Here is a 19,664-nt window from a genome sequence, read left to right as displayed (position 1 = left end):
GTCAAAGTCAGCATGAGTTACCAATTGGCCACACAGCTGACTTGAATCCGTTAAAACTAAATCAATTGTAGAAGGATTTCGACTGGAAGAAAAACAAGTAGGGCCATTGGGATATTGAATAGTATAATATCCCGCAGAACAATCTTCAAATAAAATTTTACCATTGGAATTGCTTTGAGCATTATTCCATGAACGGTGTTTGGCATTGAAGTCACCAATTACGAAGAATTTTGATTTGTTGCGAGTCAGAATTTGAAGATCAGCTTTCAACAAATTCTTTTGCTGCCCATTGCATTGAAAAGGCAAATAGGCTGCAATGAAGGAAAATTGACCAAAATTTGTTTCAACAGAAACTCCCAAACTTTGGTTTCAAACGAAGAAAATAATTTATGTTTGATACGTCTATTAATGACAATGGCGACCCCACCACAGGCGCTGTCAAGACGATCATTTCTGTAGATAAAATAGTTTGGATCTCTTTTAATGGAGAGTCCTGGTTTTAAATACGTTTCAGTTATAATGGCAATATGCACTAGACTGGCCCAGATTAGTATGAGGAGAAAAAAATGTTGTCGAATTCCACGGGGCACCCCCCAGAATTGTGTCTTTGGGTGAGAAAATCAATCTCTGAAAATTTCAGCTCAATCGCTTGTTGCATAAGCTGGCGCATTTGATTTGAAGTTTGTATGGGGATTTCAGCCAAATGTATAGGAAAATACACCTCCGTCACTCATTCGATCTGGAAATTGGTTCTGATTGCTCGATTGACCTCAGAATTGCAAAAACGGCAGTTGGTATGCTACAGAACAATTTCACAGAACATTGCATGATGATTAAATGAACTTTTATATAGTTTTCGGCTGATTAATTAGGAGCTGATTTGTGTATTTTTGGATTTTTTGATCGAATCGCATCAGCCGAAACCTATATAAAAGTTCATTTAATCATCATGCAATGTTCTGTGAAATTGTTCTGTATCATGCCAACTGCCGTTTTTGCAATTCTGAGGTCAATCGAGCAATCAGAACCAATTTCCAGATCGAATGAGTGACGGAGGTGTATTTTCCTATACATTTTGGCTGAAATCCCCATACAAACTTCAAATCAAATGCGCCAGCTTATGCAACAAGCGATTGAGCTGAAATTTTCAGAGATTGATTTTTTCACCCAAAAACACAATCCTGGGGGGTGCCCCGTGGAATTAGACAACTTTTTGTTTCCTGGGCCAGTCTAATATGCACATTATGAACTGTTAGGAAGTTGAATAATTCATCTTCCTTACCCTTTAGAGAGCGGGCATTCCAATTTAGAACTTTCACATAATTATTTAGATCCATTGAAACGGAGTCCAATAACAATTTTTTGTGTGTACTTTATACCAACCTGAACAGCTTCTGGTATGGTATTTGCTTTGAACATTGCATCAATCATGTGATGCAATTGTTCAGTTAAAAAATCAAAATCGGAAGCAGTCATGCTACCTGTATCGGCAACATGACCATTATTTTCCGTTGGGACATGGGTATAAACCTCGTTTTGAGAAGAGAAATTTTGTCTACCAGCAGCGATGTTTGCATACGTAGTGTGATGTCGAAGAGATCTAGTGATCCTTGATTAAGTTTTAAGAGAGAGATTAGTATAATCAGTGGTGTGAGACGAGCGGTGAATAAAGATTGTCGTGCTTCAGTAAATTGTGCTCTGTAGTTTCTTGTGAACCCCAAATTCGGAAGTACCTCGATATTTCAGATACCACATTGGCGACGAGGATAAATGTGAGTAATTCTAATAAAAGCAATGGAAATAATTAAGAAAATCATAAACTTTCATGATAACCAACGCACCATTCGGCACTTTTTTTTTCGGAACACCGTCCAGTCACGTGTTCGAAAAAAAAATCAAACATGTGTAATCCCCATGGTAACCGTAACCGGAGCAGAAATCGTCATTAATAAAATGAATACTAGTCAGTGAAATGAATACACGATAGAATGGAAATATATCAGTTCTTTGTTTTCATCGGATGATGAAAAAACCATTCATCCGATGCATATTGACACTAAAGTGGGGCATGGTGGGTTATTAATCAATTCTGAGATCATTCCATGCCCTTGTCAACTGTCATAATGTTCGAGGAGTTCATTTCTCACAAAGCTTTGGCACGCGTTCATTCAGTTCATTCATTATGTTTTCATATTTGTCATTTCGATTGTAGTAAACAAAGTTCTAACAGTTTCAAATTTCGGTGATATCGTGATATTCTGCATATTTCTGGTGAAGTTTTCAATATGAATATATTTGAATTAACCGGGAACCGTTATGAAGGTAAACTGAGTGTGCTGCAGATCAGAGTACGTAAGTTTTATTGTTAATAACACAAAAGCACAAAATATGATTTGGGTATCGGTGATCTGTTTCCTTCATTGCTTTCATTATTCAAAGGTAAGTACTAAGTGAATTAAAGAAATAAAGTTACAATAGTTAAAGCACAGTCTTTCATTACAACGAGTTGAACAAATGTATGTTAGCTATTACGTGCTATTACGCTGCGTGTTGTAAGTACCGTTTTTTACAATAACAACGTTACGTGCTTTACGGTTATACAACGGTAATGTTCATTTTTGAGATACACTGAGAAAAATGATAATACTGTTTTTGAAAAATAAGAGGTAATATTTTATGCAGAGCATAAAAAATGAGTATTATCATTACTTCAACAATTCTGAATAAGCGGTTTCGCCGTAACAAGTGAAAAGGCGGCTCTCGCCACTAATTTGAGAAGGCGGTTTTCGTCACTACTTTGAGAAGGCGGTTATCGTCGTGATTTTCGTGGAAATTTCTTGGTTATCACTTTTTTTTCAGAATGTGGATTTCGACCCTATTTCAAGAAGGCGGTTCTCGTCAGAACTAATAGCAGGCGGTGTTCGTCGCAATTATTGTAAAAGGCTATTTCTATATGTAAATACTTTAAGAAGGCGGATCTCGTCATTACCTAAAGAAGGCGGTTTTCGTCACTATTGTATGAAGGCGGATCTCGTCACTTCTCAGAGAAGGCGGTCGTCGTCAGAAGAATTAAGCAGGCGGTATTCGTCATAAATATTGGAAAGGGCGGTTTTCGTCACTTTAAAAGAAGGCGGGCTTCGTCACTTTGGTTTTTGTCACAAAAAAAAAATCAGCAGATGATTCTCATCAAACTGTTGAATAAGGCGGTTTTCGTCACAACTCAGTAATGGGTATTCCATAATTATTACGTGATAAATTTAAGTGTTCGCTATAAATACACAAAGAAGGATTATGCACTATTTCGAGATAGCGAATTATATCAAAATGATGACAATATATTAAATTTATTTCATTCCACGTCGAGCATCCGTGCGAGACGGTTGTAAGTCCGCGTACGGTCTGCTTCTCATTCGGTTTTTTTCCTGAAGTACAGGTAGTGGTTTTTTTCCGAAAGTGTTTTGAAGCATAGTGCTTGAGTGGAAGTGGTGCTTAGCTGTAGCAGTTAAGTAGCCATTTCGTTGGTTTTGCAACTACGCAAAACTTTGCAGTTTATTCGGCGTCCATCGCAGGCGCAGGCATCATCGTCCCACGCCGACAGTCATCATCCATCGTGCGTCTCCACCAACACAGACGTGCCGTCCTGCCACCATCCATCCACCCAGTTGCAGTGTTGGGTGCGGCGAGAACACCAACAATAGCGTGGTTCGCTTCGACCGCACCACCGGCGAGTGTCCATCGAGCTAGTGTGTGCTGCCAGAACTGTTAGCCGGCAACACAGCAGTGTGAACGCAAGTATTTAATTGAGCTCCCTCTTATTGTTCCCTCTCTTCTCCATCTTATTGGAATAGTTTTTTCTTTCTTTTTACTCATCTTCCCTCTGTCCCAAATCGTTATTTTGTTTGTGTGTGTGTTTTTTCTGCCCTTGTGATAATTGTTTAGATTTAAAAGAGATTGTGCCTCGCTGCAGCGGCGCATTTCGTGTCCGCAATGCGCGAAGGCGAAGTTGGCGGGGTACTTCGTATTCCATGTCAGATGTTTCGTTGCATTCGGGTGTTCCAAACCAAAACGAAATGGACACCAGCAACGCAAAATTTCCTCTACGAGCCCCCGTCCCAAGGTCTACCCTCACGACTCCAGTGGGCCGTATGTTGTTTTCTTTCGACCCAAAGGCAAACGTTTGAATATCAGCCAGATTAGCAAAGGTCTGGAAAAGCGATTTTCGTCTGTGACGACCATTGACATGGTTGGGTCCAGTAAACTCCGTGTCACGGTCAGTGATCGCAAACAGGCCAACGAGATTGTCACCTGTGAGCTTTTCACTCTCGAATATAGGGTGTATTTACCGTCAGCAGTGTGTGAGATCGCGGGGGTGGTGACGGAGGGAAGTATGACATGCGACGATTTGAAACAAGGTTTCGGTCGTTTCAAGAACGTTTCTTTGCCTCCTGTTCCGATACTGGATTGCAAACAAATGTATTCGGTGTCGCAGGAGGGAGAGAAGCGGAGTTATTCCCCGTCTGACTCTTTCTGCGTCACTTTTTCCGGGTCCGCACTGCCTGACTACGTAGTGATTGGCAAACTTCGTCTACCTGTTCGGCTGTATGTACCGAAGGTGATGAATTGTGTTAATTGCAAGCAGCTGGGCCACACCGCTCAGTACTGTTGCAATAAACCTCGCTGTGCATCATGCGGAGAGAAGCATGTGGAGGGCGCGTGCAAGACGGCACCGAAATGTGTCTATTGTAACGAAAGCCCTCCACATGCTCTTGAAGCTTGCCCAACGTACATACAGCAGCGAATCCATCAGAAGCGGTCTCTTCAGCAACGTTCTCGGCGAAGTTACGCCGAAATGTTGAGGAAGGCCGCTCCTCCACTCGTTTCTGACACCATCTACTCGTCTCTTCCTTTGGACGATCAAGGTAGCTCTGACTCCGAGGTTGGAAATGGGGTTCCCTTTGTTTTCAATGGCTCAACGAGGAAGAGAATAAAACAGAGCCAGCGACCCTCGAAAAAGCCTAGAAAACAGCCTCAAAGTGAGCCCCAATCCAACATGGTCAAATTCAAAGCGGGAGGAAATACTCAAAAAACGATCAACTTTTGTGGTTTCACATCGGGATGATCGGGAGTTTCCACCGCTTCCGGGAACATCTAAAATCCCAGATACCCCATTTTTTGCGATTTCTCAGCCAGAAAGAGAGCATACAGAGCGAGCAGAAGAACTCCCGAGCGCTCCAATGTTCACACTTTCTGGCATCGTGGAGCTCATCCTCAACTTCTTTGATGCTTCCGACCCCGTGAAGAACATGGTCAAAACTGTTCTTCCTATTCTGACTCCTCTCCTGAAGCAGCTGGCTTCGAAAATGCCCCTCCTCGAGTCATTTGTATCCTTCGATGGCTAACTTAGTCAATAAGGGTAACATGATTTCGATTCTACAGTGGAACTGTCGAAGTATTCTTCCAAAATTAGATATTTTTAAATTTTTGTTAACAAATTACAATGCGATGCTTTTGCTTTATGTGAAACATGGCTAACACCAGATGTGAACCTTCATTTTCCTGATTTCAACATAATCCGCCGCGATCGGGCAAATCGATATGGAGGGTGCTTTTAGGGATCAAAAACAGCACTCCTTCTATAGAGTCGATCTTGCGCCGATGTCTGGCACCGAAGCTGTCGCATGTCAGGTGACTATTCGAGGAAAAGACCTCAGTATCGCCTCGATATATCTTCCTCCAAACACCGCGATATCTCGAAGAGATCTCTCGCACATCTGCTCGGTTATGCCTGAGCCACGGTTGCTCCTGGGAGATTTTAACTCCCACGGAACAGGCTGGGGAACTGTACGACGACAACCGTTCATCAATGATATACGACCTCTGCGACGACTTCAATATGTCAATTTTGAATACAGGAGAAGTTACACGAGTGGCTCCTCCAGCAAGAGATAGCCGTCTAGATCTTTCCATTTGTTCGAGCTCATTATCGTTGGACTGTACTTGGAAGGTGGTCCAAGATCCCCATGGTAGTGATCATTTGCCGATCGAAGTTTCGATTTCCAATGGACATAAGCAATCTGCTTTCATCGATCTTTCATATGACCTCACGAAGCACATCGATTGGGGCAATATGCGGACGCCATCAGCGATGGCATACAGTCGATAGAAGCACTTCCCCGCGGGAAGAGTACAAGTTTCTATCGCAGTTGATTCTTGAAAGCGCTCTTCAGGCACAACGTCGGCCGGTGCCAGGAGCTTCGGTTCGTAGGAAACCCTACAGTCCGTGGTGGGACATCGAGTGTACGCAACTTTATCGCGAGAAATCCGCCGCGTTCAAAGAATTTCGGAAACACGGGGCGATCGTTCTTCACAAACGATACACCGCGCTCGAAATCCAGTTCAAGAAACTGGTCAAAGTGAAGAAGCGCGGATATTGGCGCACTTTTGTTGAAGGTTTATCGCGCGAGACTTCAATGAAAACTCTGTGGACCGTCGGGAGAAGAATGCGCAACGCGTCGTCCGTAAACGAAGATCGTGAAAGCTCGTCGCGGTGGATACTTGACTTCGCAAAGAAAGTTTGTCCGGATTCGGTACCGGTGAGGCAAGAGCTACGTGATGCTTTTGCAGACAGGGATGATATGGATCGTCCCTTTTCGATGATTGAATTCTCACTTGCTCTCCTTTCATGTAACAATTCCGCTCCAGGGATGGATAGAATCAGGTTCAATTTGCTCAAAAACCTCCCAGACGTCGCGAAGAGGCGCTTATTGAACTTGTTCAATCAGTTACTGGAGTGCAACATTGTTCCGGATGATTGAGGGAAGTGAGGGTGATAGCCATCCAGAAGCCCGGAAAACCCGCGTCGGATTGTAACTCGTATCGCCCCATCGCGATGCTGTCATGTCTTCGAAGCTGTTGGAGAAGATGATTCTCTTCCGGCTAGACAAATGGGTTGAATCGAATAGTTTGTTGTCAGATACACAATTTGGTTTCCGCAGGGCAAGGGAACGAACGACTGTCTTGCGTTGCTTTCTTCAGAAATTCAGCTTACTTTCGCTAAAAAGAGCAAATGGGCTCAGTGTTTTTGGACATTAAGGGGCTTTTGATTCAGTTTGCGTCGATGTCTTATCTGACAAACTCCACGAGTGTGGACTTTCACCAATTTTGAACAACTATTTGTACAATTTGTTGTCAGAGAAGCGTATGAGTTTTTCTCATGGTGACTCGGCAACTTCACGAATTAGCTACATGGGTCTCCCCAGGGCTCATGTTTGAGCCCCTTCTTACAATTTTTACGTCAGAGACATTGATGAATGTCTCATGCCAAACTGCTCTTTGAGACAGCTTGCAGATGATTGTGTTGTATCCGTTTCGGGGCCAACATCGGTTGATCTGCAAGGACCGTTTCAAGATACTCTGGACAATTTGCCGACTTGGGCTACGAAGCTGGGTATCGAATTATCTCCGGAGAAAACTGAGATGGTTGTCTTTTCAAAGAAACATAAGCCGGCAAAGTTCCCACTCCAACTGATGGGTAAGACAATCACTCATAGTATGTCTTCTAAATACCTCGGGGTCTGGTTCGACTCGAAATGCACCTTCGGGAAGCATATTGTGTATCTGACACAAATATGCCAGAAACGGATCAACTTCATGTGATCAATAACCGGAACATTGTGGGGAGCGCATCCCGAAGATCTTATGACGTATCGAACAACCATTTTGTCGGTCCTCGAATACGGTAGTTTCTGCTTCCAGTCCGCGGGTAAACACACACATGCTGAAGCTTCAACGGATTCAGTACCGCTGTCTCCGTATCGCGTTAGGATGTATGAATTCGACACATACAATGAGCTTGGAAGTACTTGCGGGAGTACTGCCACTAACAGATCGTTTCGCGGAATTATCGCTCCGGTTTCTCATCCGCTGTGAGGTTCTCAATCCATTGGTCATTGATAACTTCGAGAAGCTGCTCGAACAAAACCCTCAATCTCGATTCATGAGTATTTACCACTGGTACATAACGCTGGAGGTAAGCCCTTCTTCGGTAGATACCAATCGTGCTAACTTCTTAGACTCTTACAGTTCCTCTGTTACTTTTGATCTGTCCATGAAGCAGGAGGTTCATGGAATACCAGACTTTCTGTGTGCGGAGGTCATACCTCCATTATTTGCAAGCAAATACGGGCACGCCAGTGAGGAGAGAAGCTTTTTACAGACGGGTCAAAAATTGATGACTCCACTGGTTTCGGTGTTTTCAACGTTTTTCATAGCGCCTACTTTAAGCTCAAAGAGCCTTGTTCCGTGTATACTGCTGAGCTAGCAGCTATACACTATTCACTCGAGCAAATCGCATCCCTACCTCCTGACCACTTTTTCATCTTCACCGACAGTCTAAGTTCCTTGGAGGCTGTTCGGTCAATGAAACCGGTTAAGCACTCAGCGTATCTTCTAAATGGGATACGGAAAGCTTTGAGTGCCTTATCACAACGGTCTTACACAATCACCATGGCTTGGGTCCCTTCTCATTGCTCGATCCCGGGAAATGAGAAAGCGGACTCTTTGGCTAAGGTGGGCGCTATGGAAGGTGATATTTACGATCGACAAATCACCTTCGATGAATTTTTCACATTAGTTCGTCAGGAAACCTTGAACAGCTGGCAACAGAAATGGACAAATGGGGAGTTGGGTAGATGGCTGTATTCAATTCGCCCGCAGGTGTCGAAGCGTCCATGGTTCAAAAAATTGAATATGGGACGAGACTTCATTCGAACCATGTGTCGTCTAATGTCCAATCACTACACTCTAAATGCACATCTTTTCAGAGTGGGGCTCTCGGAAGGAAATCTCTGTGTTTGCGGCGAGGATTATCAGGACATCGATCATGTCGTGTGGGCGTGCGAGGAGCATCGTGGCCCCAGATCTGCGCTAACTGAACATCTCCGGGTCCGAGGAAAACAACCAAAGCCTATTAGGGAAGTGTTGTCGGGCCTTGATCTCGAGTACATGCCCCTGGTCCACCAATTTTTGAAAGTTGCTGATGTAAAGCTGTAATCATTGTCTGCCCATTCCCTTGTCTGTCGTACCCCATATCGAATGTCTTCCTCTTGTTGTACATTTCCATGTCTGTCGTTAATCCCTTCCGTATGTCTTCCTCTCGTCGTTGTCTCCCAAAAAAAGTTTGTTTGTCCCGTTACAGATGTAAAAATGCGAGGAATGTCAACTTTGTGAACATCAGCATCGTAATTACTTAAGCACCCTAAAATCCTTTCCTTTCCTACTGTATTATTGTATTCCCTAACCTCGACTAAACCGCGAGTCTTTCGGTTCCCCAAAACTAACACTATGTATAAGAATCAAGAAATGTATTGTTAAACTTGATTTCGGCTCCGTAACGCTTCACGGCAAATGAGCCTTCCAAATAAACGAAAGATAAAAAAAAAAAAAATATTAAATTTATTTATTAATATCAATTCAAAATATGAGAGAGTTTCATCACATTTTTTTTTCAATGATTGTGGAATGGTGCGTTTGAGTTATTATTTGTAAGATGCTGGTCCAGAATAATTTTTATTACTATTTTTACTGGTTTTCCCGAATATCCAAATGTTTAAAAAAATAACAGTATGGACATGCGCATCAGACCATTAGAAACATCGCTCGAGTCTTCTCAGTTACCGGTGGCTTGGGCCAAATGGAAGCGTGACCTTGAGTGCTACTTTGAATCTGAAAAGATTGAAGGGCAGTACGAAAAACGGTCCAAATTACTTTATCTCGGTGGCTCTGATCTAAGAGATATTTACGACAATTTGCCCGAAGTTGAAACAGTATCGCTGGTCGTTATAAATCCCCCGTATTATGACGCTGCAATCGCGAAGTTGGATGCGCATTTCGAGCCATTTCGCAGGCGGACATATGAACGCCATCTGTTTCGCCAAATCGCACAGAAATCGACTGAACGATTTTCCGACTTCGTTTTACGGCTAAGAACCCAAGTTAAGAGATGTGAATACGACAAACCAGAGGAGATGATATTGGATCAGATAGTAGAGAAGTGCTATACTGACAAACTTCGCCAGAAACTGTTGAAGCGTGATATGTTGCTGAACGAAGTGGAGAGCCTCGGCACAAGTTTGGAGGAAAGCGAGCGGAAAATGAAAGAATTTTCAAGGGTTGCGACGTCTAACGACCAAATCAGTAAAGTATCGAAATGGAAACCGGAAAAGAAAAACGAGACTTTTGGTAAATTATTAAAATTGAAATGAAGAATTAAGAAGATTTTCTAAATTCAGATTATTTTAGGTATGGGAAAACATCAAAATGTTCAGTTCAAACATCAATATGTTCAGGGAAGGAATCGATCGACCCCAGTTTGTTACGCTTGTGGTAAGCGGGGTCATGTCAGAGGAGCTGACTCTTGTCCGGCAAAGGGTGCAGCATGCCTGAAATGCAAAGGCATCGGGCATTTTGCTAAGCAATGCTTGAAACGAGTCAACTATAATAGCCAATATCCGAATTCTACAAAGCGCATCAGAATTGTCCACGGCGACGATAGTCAAGATAAAGATAATGAATACATATTTTATGCTATGGGGGAGAATACATTCATGTTTGAAGTAGGGGGAGTCCAAGTACCAATGGTCATCGACTCGGGCGCTGCTGCAAACATCGTTAGTCAGACAACATGGGAGAAAATGAAACAGATGAAAGTATCGGTGTGGGACATGTCAACGGACATTGATAAAAATTTTACATGCTACGCTTCGAACGAGCCATTATATATGTCGGGAAGTTTCATGGCAATGATTCAAGGAGGCGAAAGGAATCTGGCGGCGAAATTCTATGTTGCCAAGGCAGGACAACAAAATTTGTTGGGTGACCAAACGGCGAAAGCTCTGCAGGTCCTGAAAGTTGGTTTTGATATCGGAAACATCTCTAAATCTCCACAAGTCGAATTCCCGAAGTTCAAAGGTGTTACAGTTGAAATACCAATCGATGAAACCGTTCAACCTGTGCAGCAAGCCTTTCGGCGTGCCCCGTACGCTCTTGAGGATAAGGTGAACGATAAGTTACAAATGTTGCAGAAAGAAGGGATTATCGAACGTGTAAGTGGACCATCTCCTTGGGTCTCTCCTATGGTTCCAGTTTTGAAGTCTTCTGGTGAAGTTCGTTTGTGCATCGATATGCGTCGAGCAAACCAGGCGGTTCTCCGAGAAACGCACCCACTACCTCTGGTAGATGAAATTCTTGGATCAGTGTCAGGCGCTAAACTTTTTTCAAAAATCGATATCAAGGACGCATATCATCAACTGGAAATATCAGAAAGATCTAGGCCAATTACTACCTTCATTACAAAAAGCGGTTTATTCAGGTAAATTGTAAAACTATTGATTTTTTAATTTGAATTCGTATTCTAAAATATTACGCAAATAAAATTAGTAATTTTTGAATTATATTTCGTATTTTTCTAATAATGGACATTCTGTAGATATAGAAGACTCATGTTTGGTATCAGCTGTGCTCCGGAAATCTTCCAAAAGACAATGGAATCATTACTAGCCGGCTTAGAAGGAGTTGTTGTTTATCTTGATGATATAGTAGTATTCGGGTCGACACAGGAAGAACATGATAAACGTCTTCAAGCACTCTTGAAACGTTTACAGGAATATGACGTTCTTTTGAACAACGAGAAGTGCATTTTCGGAGCAAAGGAAATTGATTTTCTAGGACATGTGCTGAGTGAAAAAGGTGTTAGCCCAACGGAAAGCCGAATTGAATCGATAACCAAATTTAGGGAACCGAAAACAGTAGCTGAGCTTAGAAGTTTCCTGGGTTTGATTACTTATGTTGGACGATTCATTCCGAATCTGGCAGCCAAAACGGAACCACTGAGGATTTTGTTACGTACAGGAGTAACATTTTCATGGAACGACGATCAGCGTAAAGCTTTCAGAAGGATAAAAGAGGCAGTCAGCGATATAGGCTATTTGGGTTTCTTTGATCGCAAGAAGAGAACGAAATTAATAGTAGATGCAAGCCCTGAAGGTTTAGGGGCGGTCCTACTTCAAGAAAACATGGATGGTCAAAATCAGATAATCGCGTTTGCAAGCAAGGCACTTACCGACTTAGAGCGCAAATACTCAGAAAAATATATTAAGCTCGTTTAGTGGAATGTATTAAACCGTCTAAGACGAATTAAGTACTGTCCATTTAATTCCACCAGTTAATTAACTGGTGGAATTAAATGGACAGTGCGCAAATACTTCCAAACTGAACGTGAAGCTTTAGCGATCGTGTGGGGGGTTGAAAAATTCCGATTATACTTACTGGGTATCAAGTTTCTTCTCATTACTGATTGCAAAGCATTAAAATTCTTATTCAACCCCCGATCTCGTCCATGTCCACGAATTGAGCGATGGGTGCTTCGTATTCAGTCTTATAACTATGACATTAAGTACGAGCCAGGGGCAACAAATCTGGCCGATGCATTATCCAGGTTGTCAGTAAGTAGCGAGAAGCCTTTCGATAAGACGGCAGAAACCTTTATTAACCATCTAGTGGTAAACTCGATTCCGGAAGCTGTAACACTTGTTCAAGTGGTTGAAGCAACTGAGCAAGATGAAACACTTCAGAAGCTTCAAAAGGCACTACAAACTGGATGTTGGTCAGATGAAGTAAAAGCTTTCAAGTGTTTCAATTCAGAAATACATTCAGCTAAGGGCGTTCTGTTGAGAGGAGACAGGCTTATAATACCCACAGTACTCCGACAACAGGTACTGACATGTGCGCATGATGGTCATCCAGGAATGAGTGTAATGAAACGTAGGTTGAGACAAAAAGTTTGGTGGCCAAAAATAGATGAGTGCGTTGAAAAATTTGTGAAGCATTGTGGCTCATGCACGCTTGTGTCAGCTGTAGGTCCCCCTGAACCAATGCACCGTTCAAGAATTCCTGATCGACCATGGTGTGTAGTAGCAATAGATTTCCTAGGACCACTGCCTTCGGGGCATTTCCTTCTTGTAATAATTGACTACTTTAGTAGATTTACTGAGGCGATCGTAATGAAGCAGATAACTAGTGAACTAACTATTCAAGCATTATTCGAAACATTCAGTCGTTTCGGAGTACCAGAAACAGTCAGATCGGACAATGGGCCACAGTTTGTAAGTGATTCTTTCCGCGCTTTCTGCCGTGAATTTGGCATCGATCACCAAAGAACCACACCGTATTGGCCCCAGGCAAATGGAGAGGTGGAACGAATGAATAACACAATTCTTAAGCGACTAAGGATCAGCCAGGTAGAAGGATCTCCCAATTGGAAGTGGGATTTGCGTACTTTTCTGTTAATGTACAATTCTACTCCGCATTCTACGACAGGAGAAGCTCCATCGGCTCTAATGTTTGGCAGGGTACTTAGAGATAAAATCCCGAGCATTCACAACACCAATAGACTGTGGATGGAAGGAATCAAGGATCGCGATTGGGAACGGAAAGTCTCAGCAGCTGAATCAACAGACCGCCGTAGGAACGCCCAAACCAACCAGTTGAAAGAGGGAGACATTGTGGTTGCCAAAAGGATTTCGAAGGAGAACAAATTATCGACCAACTTCAGCGAAGAGAATTTCAAAATAATAGCAAGAAATGGATCTGAAGTAAGCATCCGCTCAATGGAAACTGGCAAAGTATATCGCAGGAATATCACCCATCTCAAATCCGTAAATGAACCGGTTGAAACCCAAACATCAACACCTGGTGAAGAAATGATACAGACTCCGCATCACCAGATTCCAATGGAAGAACAAACAGCTATCCGTCGCAGTCGTCGAGAGACGAAACGTCCTGAATATCTCGAACAATATATACAAGCATTATTGGATTAAAATTATTTGTCAGGGGGGAGTGTGATGTCGAAGAGATCTAGTGATCCTTGATTAAGTTTTAAGAGAGAGATTAGTATAATCAGTGGTGTGAGACGAGCGGTGAATAAAGATTGTCGTGCTTCAGTAAATTGTGCTCTGTAGTTTCTTGTGAACCCCAAATTCGGAAGTACCTCGATATTTCAGATACCACACGTAGGTACATTCGAAAAATTGGAATTTACTGAAGTGCTTGCTACCCGTTGACGAGCGGCAAAATTTGTTTGTGAATTGTGGTGGGTATGAATTGCTCGACCGGTAACTGGTTTCGAAATTTGAGCGTTTGAAAAATTTCTACCCGTCGAATCTGGGATCCGATTGGAATTTCCGTCATCAATTTTGCACGGGAATTCAAAACTTTTGCGTGAAGGGCATTCCCAGAAATTGGATTTATGATTGCCCCCACAATTTGCACATTTAAATTTATTGGAATCTTCTCTCACAGGACATGCGTCCTTGGCGTGAGAGGTTCCACCACAAATCATGCATTTAGCATCCATGTGACAATGTTTGGTTCCATGACCCCATTTTTGCCACTTACGGCACTGGTTGGGGTTTTGGAAATTTCCCCCAGGCCTGCGGAAATGTTCCCATGTAACACGGACATGAGACATAATACAGGCCTTTTCCAAACTTTTCATATTATTTAGTTCACTTTTGTTAAAATGAACTAAATAAAATTCTTGAGAAATGCCCCTTTGGGAAGTACCAGAGTGGGATTTCTTTTTCATCTTAATTACTTGGACTGGTGAAAATCCAAGTAATTGAGAAATTTCAATTTTAATCTCATCCAGTGATTTGTCATCACTGGGGAGACCTTTCAAGACGACTTTGAACAATCGCTCAGTTTTGTCGTCGTATGTGAAGAATTTATGGCGCTTCTCAGTTAAATACTGAAGAAGACGTTTGCGATCGTCAAAGGATCCCGGCAAAACGCGGCAGTCACCCTTCCTAGCAATCTGAAATGAAACCTTGATCCCCTGAAGGTTGCTCAAAATCTCATTCCGGAAGCCAGAAAACTCGGCAACAGATACTACAATTGGCGGAATCCTTTGCTTTTTCGCATGAATCGAATCACCTGGGCTAGAGGTATATTCGATTTGCTCAATTTCATCATTAATCAAATCGAACTGATTGCACAGTTCGATAGGAGAAGAATTATTTCCGATATTCGAGTAAGAAGGAACATCTGAAGTCTCCAGCTTCCTTCTATTTTTCCGCGCCTTGGCAGGATGGTCTTGAAACCTTGTTTCTTTGAAGGAAGTGGAGAATTCAGAGAAGGGGGTTCCTCTTGTTTTTATTAATGCTCATAGCTGAGCGTGGAGACGTGACCTTCTAAGAGGTTTTTTTTTCAGAACGGTGTCCCTGCAGGATTACCACCGCTTGTCGGAATTTTACTTCCGCAAACGGGTCCAACGTAAAACGAAGGCACGGGTCCTTGCAAAGATCGTAACGGGATCAGTGGGTACAAATAGCGCTAAGAAGCACCGTTGAAATTAAAATAGCTTCGGGTAGTATTAAAAACTTCCTTCCGCAAAGAGAGAAAGAACCGCACAGCACGAAAGCACGATGCGGTCTGACCTTTCACTCCTCATCTCTCACTTCTCACTGTGAAAAGTGAGTAGTGCGGAGTGAGAAGTGTGACGTCTCACTACTCACTTCTCACTTTTTATAGTGAGATGTGAGAAATGAGAAGTGAGAAGTGAGACGTCTCACTTCTTATTCGGCCAAATGACCTTTTCGGCCACATAACCTTTTCGGCCAAATAACCTATTCGGCAAAAATGACCTTTAAAACCATATGGCTATTCGGCCAAATGGCCTATTTGACCAAATGACCTATTCGGTCATTTCTAGACTAACATTTGAAAAGGGCGCAACAGCCAAAATTTATTCTCTCTGATTCTTTGTCCACATATGTAGGTATACATGTAGACGAAGAATCAGAAGGAATAAATTTTGGCTGTTACTCCCTTTTCAAATGTTAGTCTAGAAATGATTTATTCAGCCAAATGGCCTATTCGGCTAAAAGACTTTCATGTTATTTATGGACAGTTCGGCCAAATGCTATATTCGGCCTAGTGGCCTTCGGTCAAATGGCATTCGGCCAATCGGCCCTTCCCCTTCTGCAGCTCGGTAAAAATCCGCACAGCCGTGCGCTAGCAAAATAAAAATCTGATATTCCAGCAAAAATTACGTTTCACGGTATAAAAAATTAAGTGTGTAGTCATCTTCTTCTTTTTGGCATTAAATCCTCCATTGGGACATTGCCGCCTCGCAGCTTACTTCATTAAGCACTTTCACAGTTGTTAACTGCGAATTTCATAAGCCAAGTTATCATTTTTACATTCGTACATCACGATGATGCCCAGGGTATTTGAGAAAATTCTCAAACCGAAAATTGTCGAGACCAAACTGGAAATCGATCCCAAACACCTTCAGCATAGTCTTGCTTTGTGGCCGCACTTCTTACCGCACGGCTAAGGAAGGCTCCATTTAGTTATGTACCCAAATTTCGCAGATACTGTTTTATTTATTGTTCTTGAAAAGCTTTTGTAAAAAATGGCCCATTTTATCACTGTTTTTACGTTCTGCCAATTGATCCAAAATACTATCGTAGCTCAAAATTATCAACCTATCTCCAAATCTTTCTCAGAATCTTTAATCAATCTACATCCGTTAGCGTACTCTTGATGTATCCAATATTCATCATTTTCAAAGCATACTTCCAGATAACTTGAAATTATTATGGGTTTCAATGATGCTTCGTTAGAGCAGCTGAAGATATGCATTAATATTAAATGGTTCGTGAATTGTTCTGGAAGGCCGTACTTACCATTTTTTAATTTACAGTTGGAGATTATGTCGTTCATTAATTCCTTATTTTTCTGGAAATGGAAAAGCGGATAGAGAGAAAAAAGAAAATTAAATTAATAATCTTCACTCGAGGGTAAGCCGTTGGAATGGGACCGGTCCGGAACCAGTAGCTTTCACGGCCATTATTAATTAATAGCTGACAATGCTGATAAAGGATGGTTCTACAAGTGAACAGCCGATCGTTCGTGTATTCGTTTGCAAGTGAATTCCCAATCCGAACATACAGAGATTGCGATTATATTTATTATGCCTGACAAGGCATTCCGTTCGACAACCGGCGTTCCGGAATGGGAGCTGAGTGGATACGATGATTACGTCCATGTCATTTTTGGGATTTCAATTTACGACAACAGAGCAGGATGTGTGAGACAGATTGAATTGATTCGAGTTGTTTTTCTTTGGGGATTATTGAATGCGCATTTAATCTCGTTTACAGCTGAATAACATTTTGCAACGCAAACAAGTTTATTTTAATTCTCTGGAAGGACACTGGGAGAACTGACAACCAGTATGTGCTATCACATGCAATCATCCCATTTATTCGTTGTCAGTTTCATCGCTTACTAGTTCTGAACCGGCAGCTGAATATATTTCCATATTCAAGAACTCAAGCAAACGCTTAAAATATGCTTAAATGCATTAAATTTTCATAATGACCCTAGTGGAACAAGTGCCAATGGAGTGATTTTGAATATAATTAACTTTTCACAGTACTTTCCAAGAATATTATAGATAAATTTTGCTATTTAATTTTGAAGTTGTACGACCTCCAAACAAATAAAATTATTCATAAACATTCACATTTTCATAGAGTTAATACTTAATCTTGATTTAACTTTATCCATATCCATATTTATATGACATTACATACTTCATGGAACTTCCCCATCTTTAAATTGGAACCATTTTACCCAATTAGTCCAAAATGTTTATCGCGTGCACTCGTTTGGCTAGCCCAAAACAATCATTTGACTGTTTCGTGTTTCTATAGAATATTAAAGGAAAATTATGGAACATTTTCCTTTCAGTCCTCCAACCCACGGACAAGGTGTAACAATCCGATTACACTAAACTTGAAAACTGCCCTATCCACTCCAAACCACTTTTCATGGCTTCATTGTTTGCGGAGGCTTCCATTCAACAGCATAGTGACCGGTCGACGATGGTGCTGATCAAACGATTGAACACATTGCATTCATTTATTTGCAGCTTCAGGTGCCATTATAACTTGTTGCACCCACCAGTCAGACCAATTCCACTACAGCAGGCCCCCATCGACAAACTATATGGGTGGCAGAACAAACAGGACAGTGACTACCGCCGGACAACGTGTCACAGCCACCGATGAACATCGGAACGGGCCGGGAAGGATGTCAGAAAGGATTTAGGTGCAGAATGGAAACGAAATCGATTCGGAATACGTGATTTGTATTGCCGATGGCGACGTGTCAGAAGCCGTAGGAACTGCACACACATGCAGCACAAACGAGCGGACGGTAGAAAAAACAGGGTGAAGTGGAAAATTCGGATTCGGTAGGAGGTTGCCAATTGGACTCTTCTCCGAACTGGGTTCAAATCGTGAATGACCTAATCCAAACATTTCAGTGATTTGAATTGGGATTCAAAAATGGAATTCGTCCAGACTACATTTGTATTTGGATTGGATTGGATTTGGATTGGATTTGGATTGGATTTGGACTGGATTTGGATTGGATTTGGATTGGATTTGGATTGGATTTGGATTGGATTTGGATTGGATTTGGATTGGATTTGGATTGGATTTGGATTGGATTTGGATTGGATTTGGATTGGATTTGGATTGGTTTGGATTGATTTGGATTTGTTTGGATTGGTTTGGATTGGTTTGAATTGGTTTGGATTGGTTTGGATTGGTTTGGATTGGTTTGGATTGGTTTGGATTGGTTTGGATTGGTTTGGATTGGTTTGGATTGGTTTGGATTGGTTTGGATTGGTTTGGATTGGTTTGGATTGGTTTGGATTGGTTTGGATTGGTTTGGATTGGTTTGGATTGGTTTGGATTGGTTTGGATTGGTTGGAGTGGTTTGGATTGGTTTGGATTGGTTGGGTGGATTTGGATTGGTTTGGTTGGTTTGGATTGGTTTGGTTGGTTTGGATTGGTTTGGATTGGTTTGGATTGGTTTGGATTGGTTTGGATTGGTTTGGATTGGTTTGGTTGGTTTGGATTGGTTTGGATTGGTTTGGATTGGTTTGGATTGGTTTGGATTGGTTTGGATTGGTTTGGATTGGATGTGGTTGGTTTGGATTGGTTTGGATTGGACTTGGTTGGACTTGGATTGGTTTGGATTGGTTTGGATTGGTTTGGATTGGTTTGGATTGGTTTGGATTGGTTTGGATTGGACTTGGATTGGACTTGGATTGGTTTGGTTTGGATTGGTTTGGATTGGTTTGGATTGGTTTGGTTGGTTTGGATTGGTTTGGATTGGTTTGGATTGGTTTGGATTGGTTTGGATTGGTTTGGATTGGTTTGGATTGGTTTGGATTGGTTTGGATTGGTTTGGATTGGTTTGGATTGGTTTGGATTGGTTTGGATTGGTTTGGTTGGTTTGGATTGGTTGGATTGGTTTGGATTGGTTTGGTTGGTTTGGATTGGTTTGGATTGGTTTGGATTGGTTTGGATTGGTTTGGATTGGTTTGGTTGGTTTGGTTGGTTTGGATTGGTTTGGATTGGTTTGGATTGGTTTGGATTGGTTTGGATTGGTTTGGATTGGTTTGGTTGGTTTGGATTGGTTTGGTTGGTTTGGATTGGTTTGGATTGGTTTGGATTGGTTTGGATTGGTTTGGATTGGTTTGGTTGGTTTGGATTGGTTTGGATTGGTTTGGTTGGTTTGGATTG

At 42.0% G+C, this 19,664-nt stretch overlaps 1 protein-coding gene across 5 annotated transcripts in view; it reads right to left on the bottom strand.

Annotated features, from left to right (window-relative positions):
* LOC134218388 (rap guanine nucleotide exchange factor 4) overlaps nucleotides 1-19,664 on the bottom strand; it is a 666,467-nt gene that overhangs the window by 217,816 nt on the left and 428,987 nt on the right. For all 5 annotated transcript variants that reach the window (XM_062697317.1, XM_062697318.1, XM_062697322.1 and 2 more), the window contains one exon: nucleotides 16,749-16,800. In XM_062697317.1, coding sequence (XP_062553301.1) covers nucleotides 16,749-16,800 — 52 coding nt within the window. The remainder of the gene's footprint in view (nucleotides 1-16,748; nucleotides 16,801-19,664) is intronic.

Source organism: Armigeres subalbatus, chromosome 2, assembly GCF_024139115.2.
Source record: "Armigeres subalbatus isolate Guangzhou_Male chromosome 2, GZ_Asu_2, whole genome shotgun sequence".
Classification (NCBI taxonomy): domain Eukaryota; kingdom Metazoa; phylum Arthropoda; class Insecta; order Diptera; family Culicidae; genus Armigeres; species Armigeres subalbatus.
This window is presented reverse-complemented; position numbering and strand designations above follow the sequence as displayed.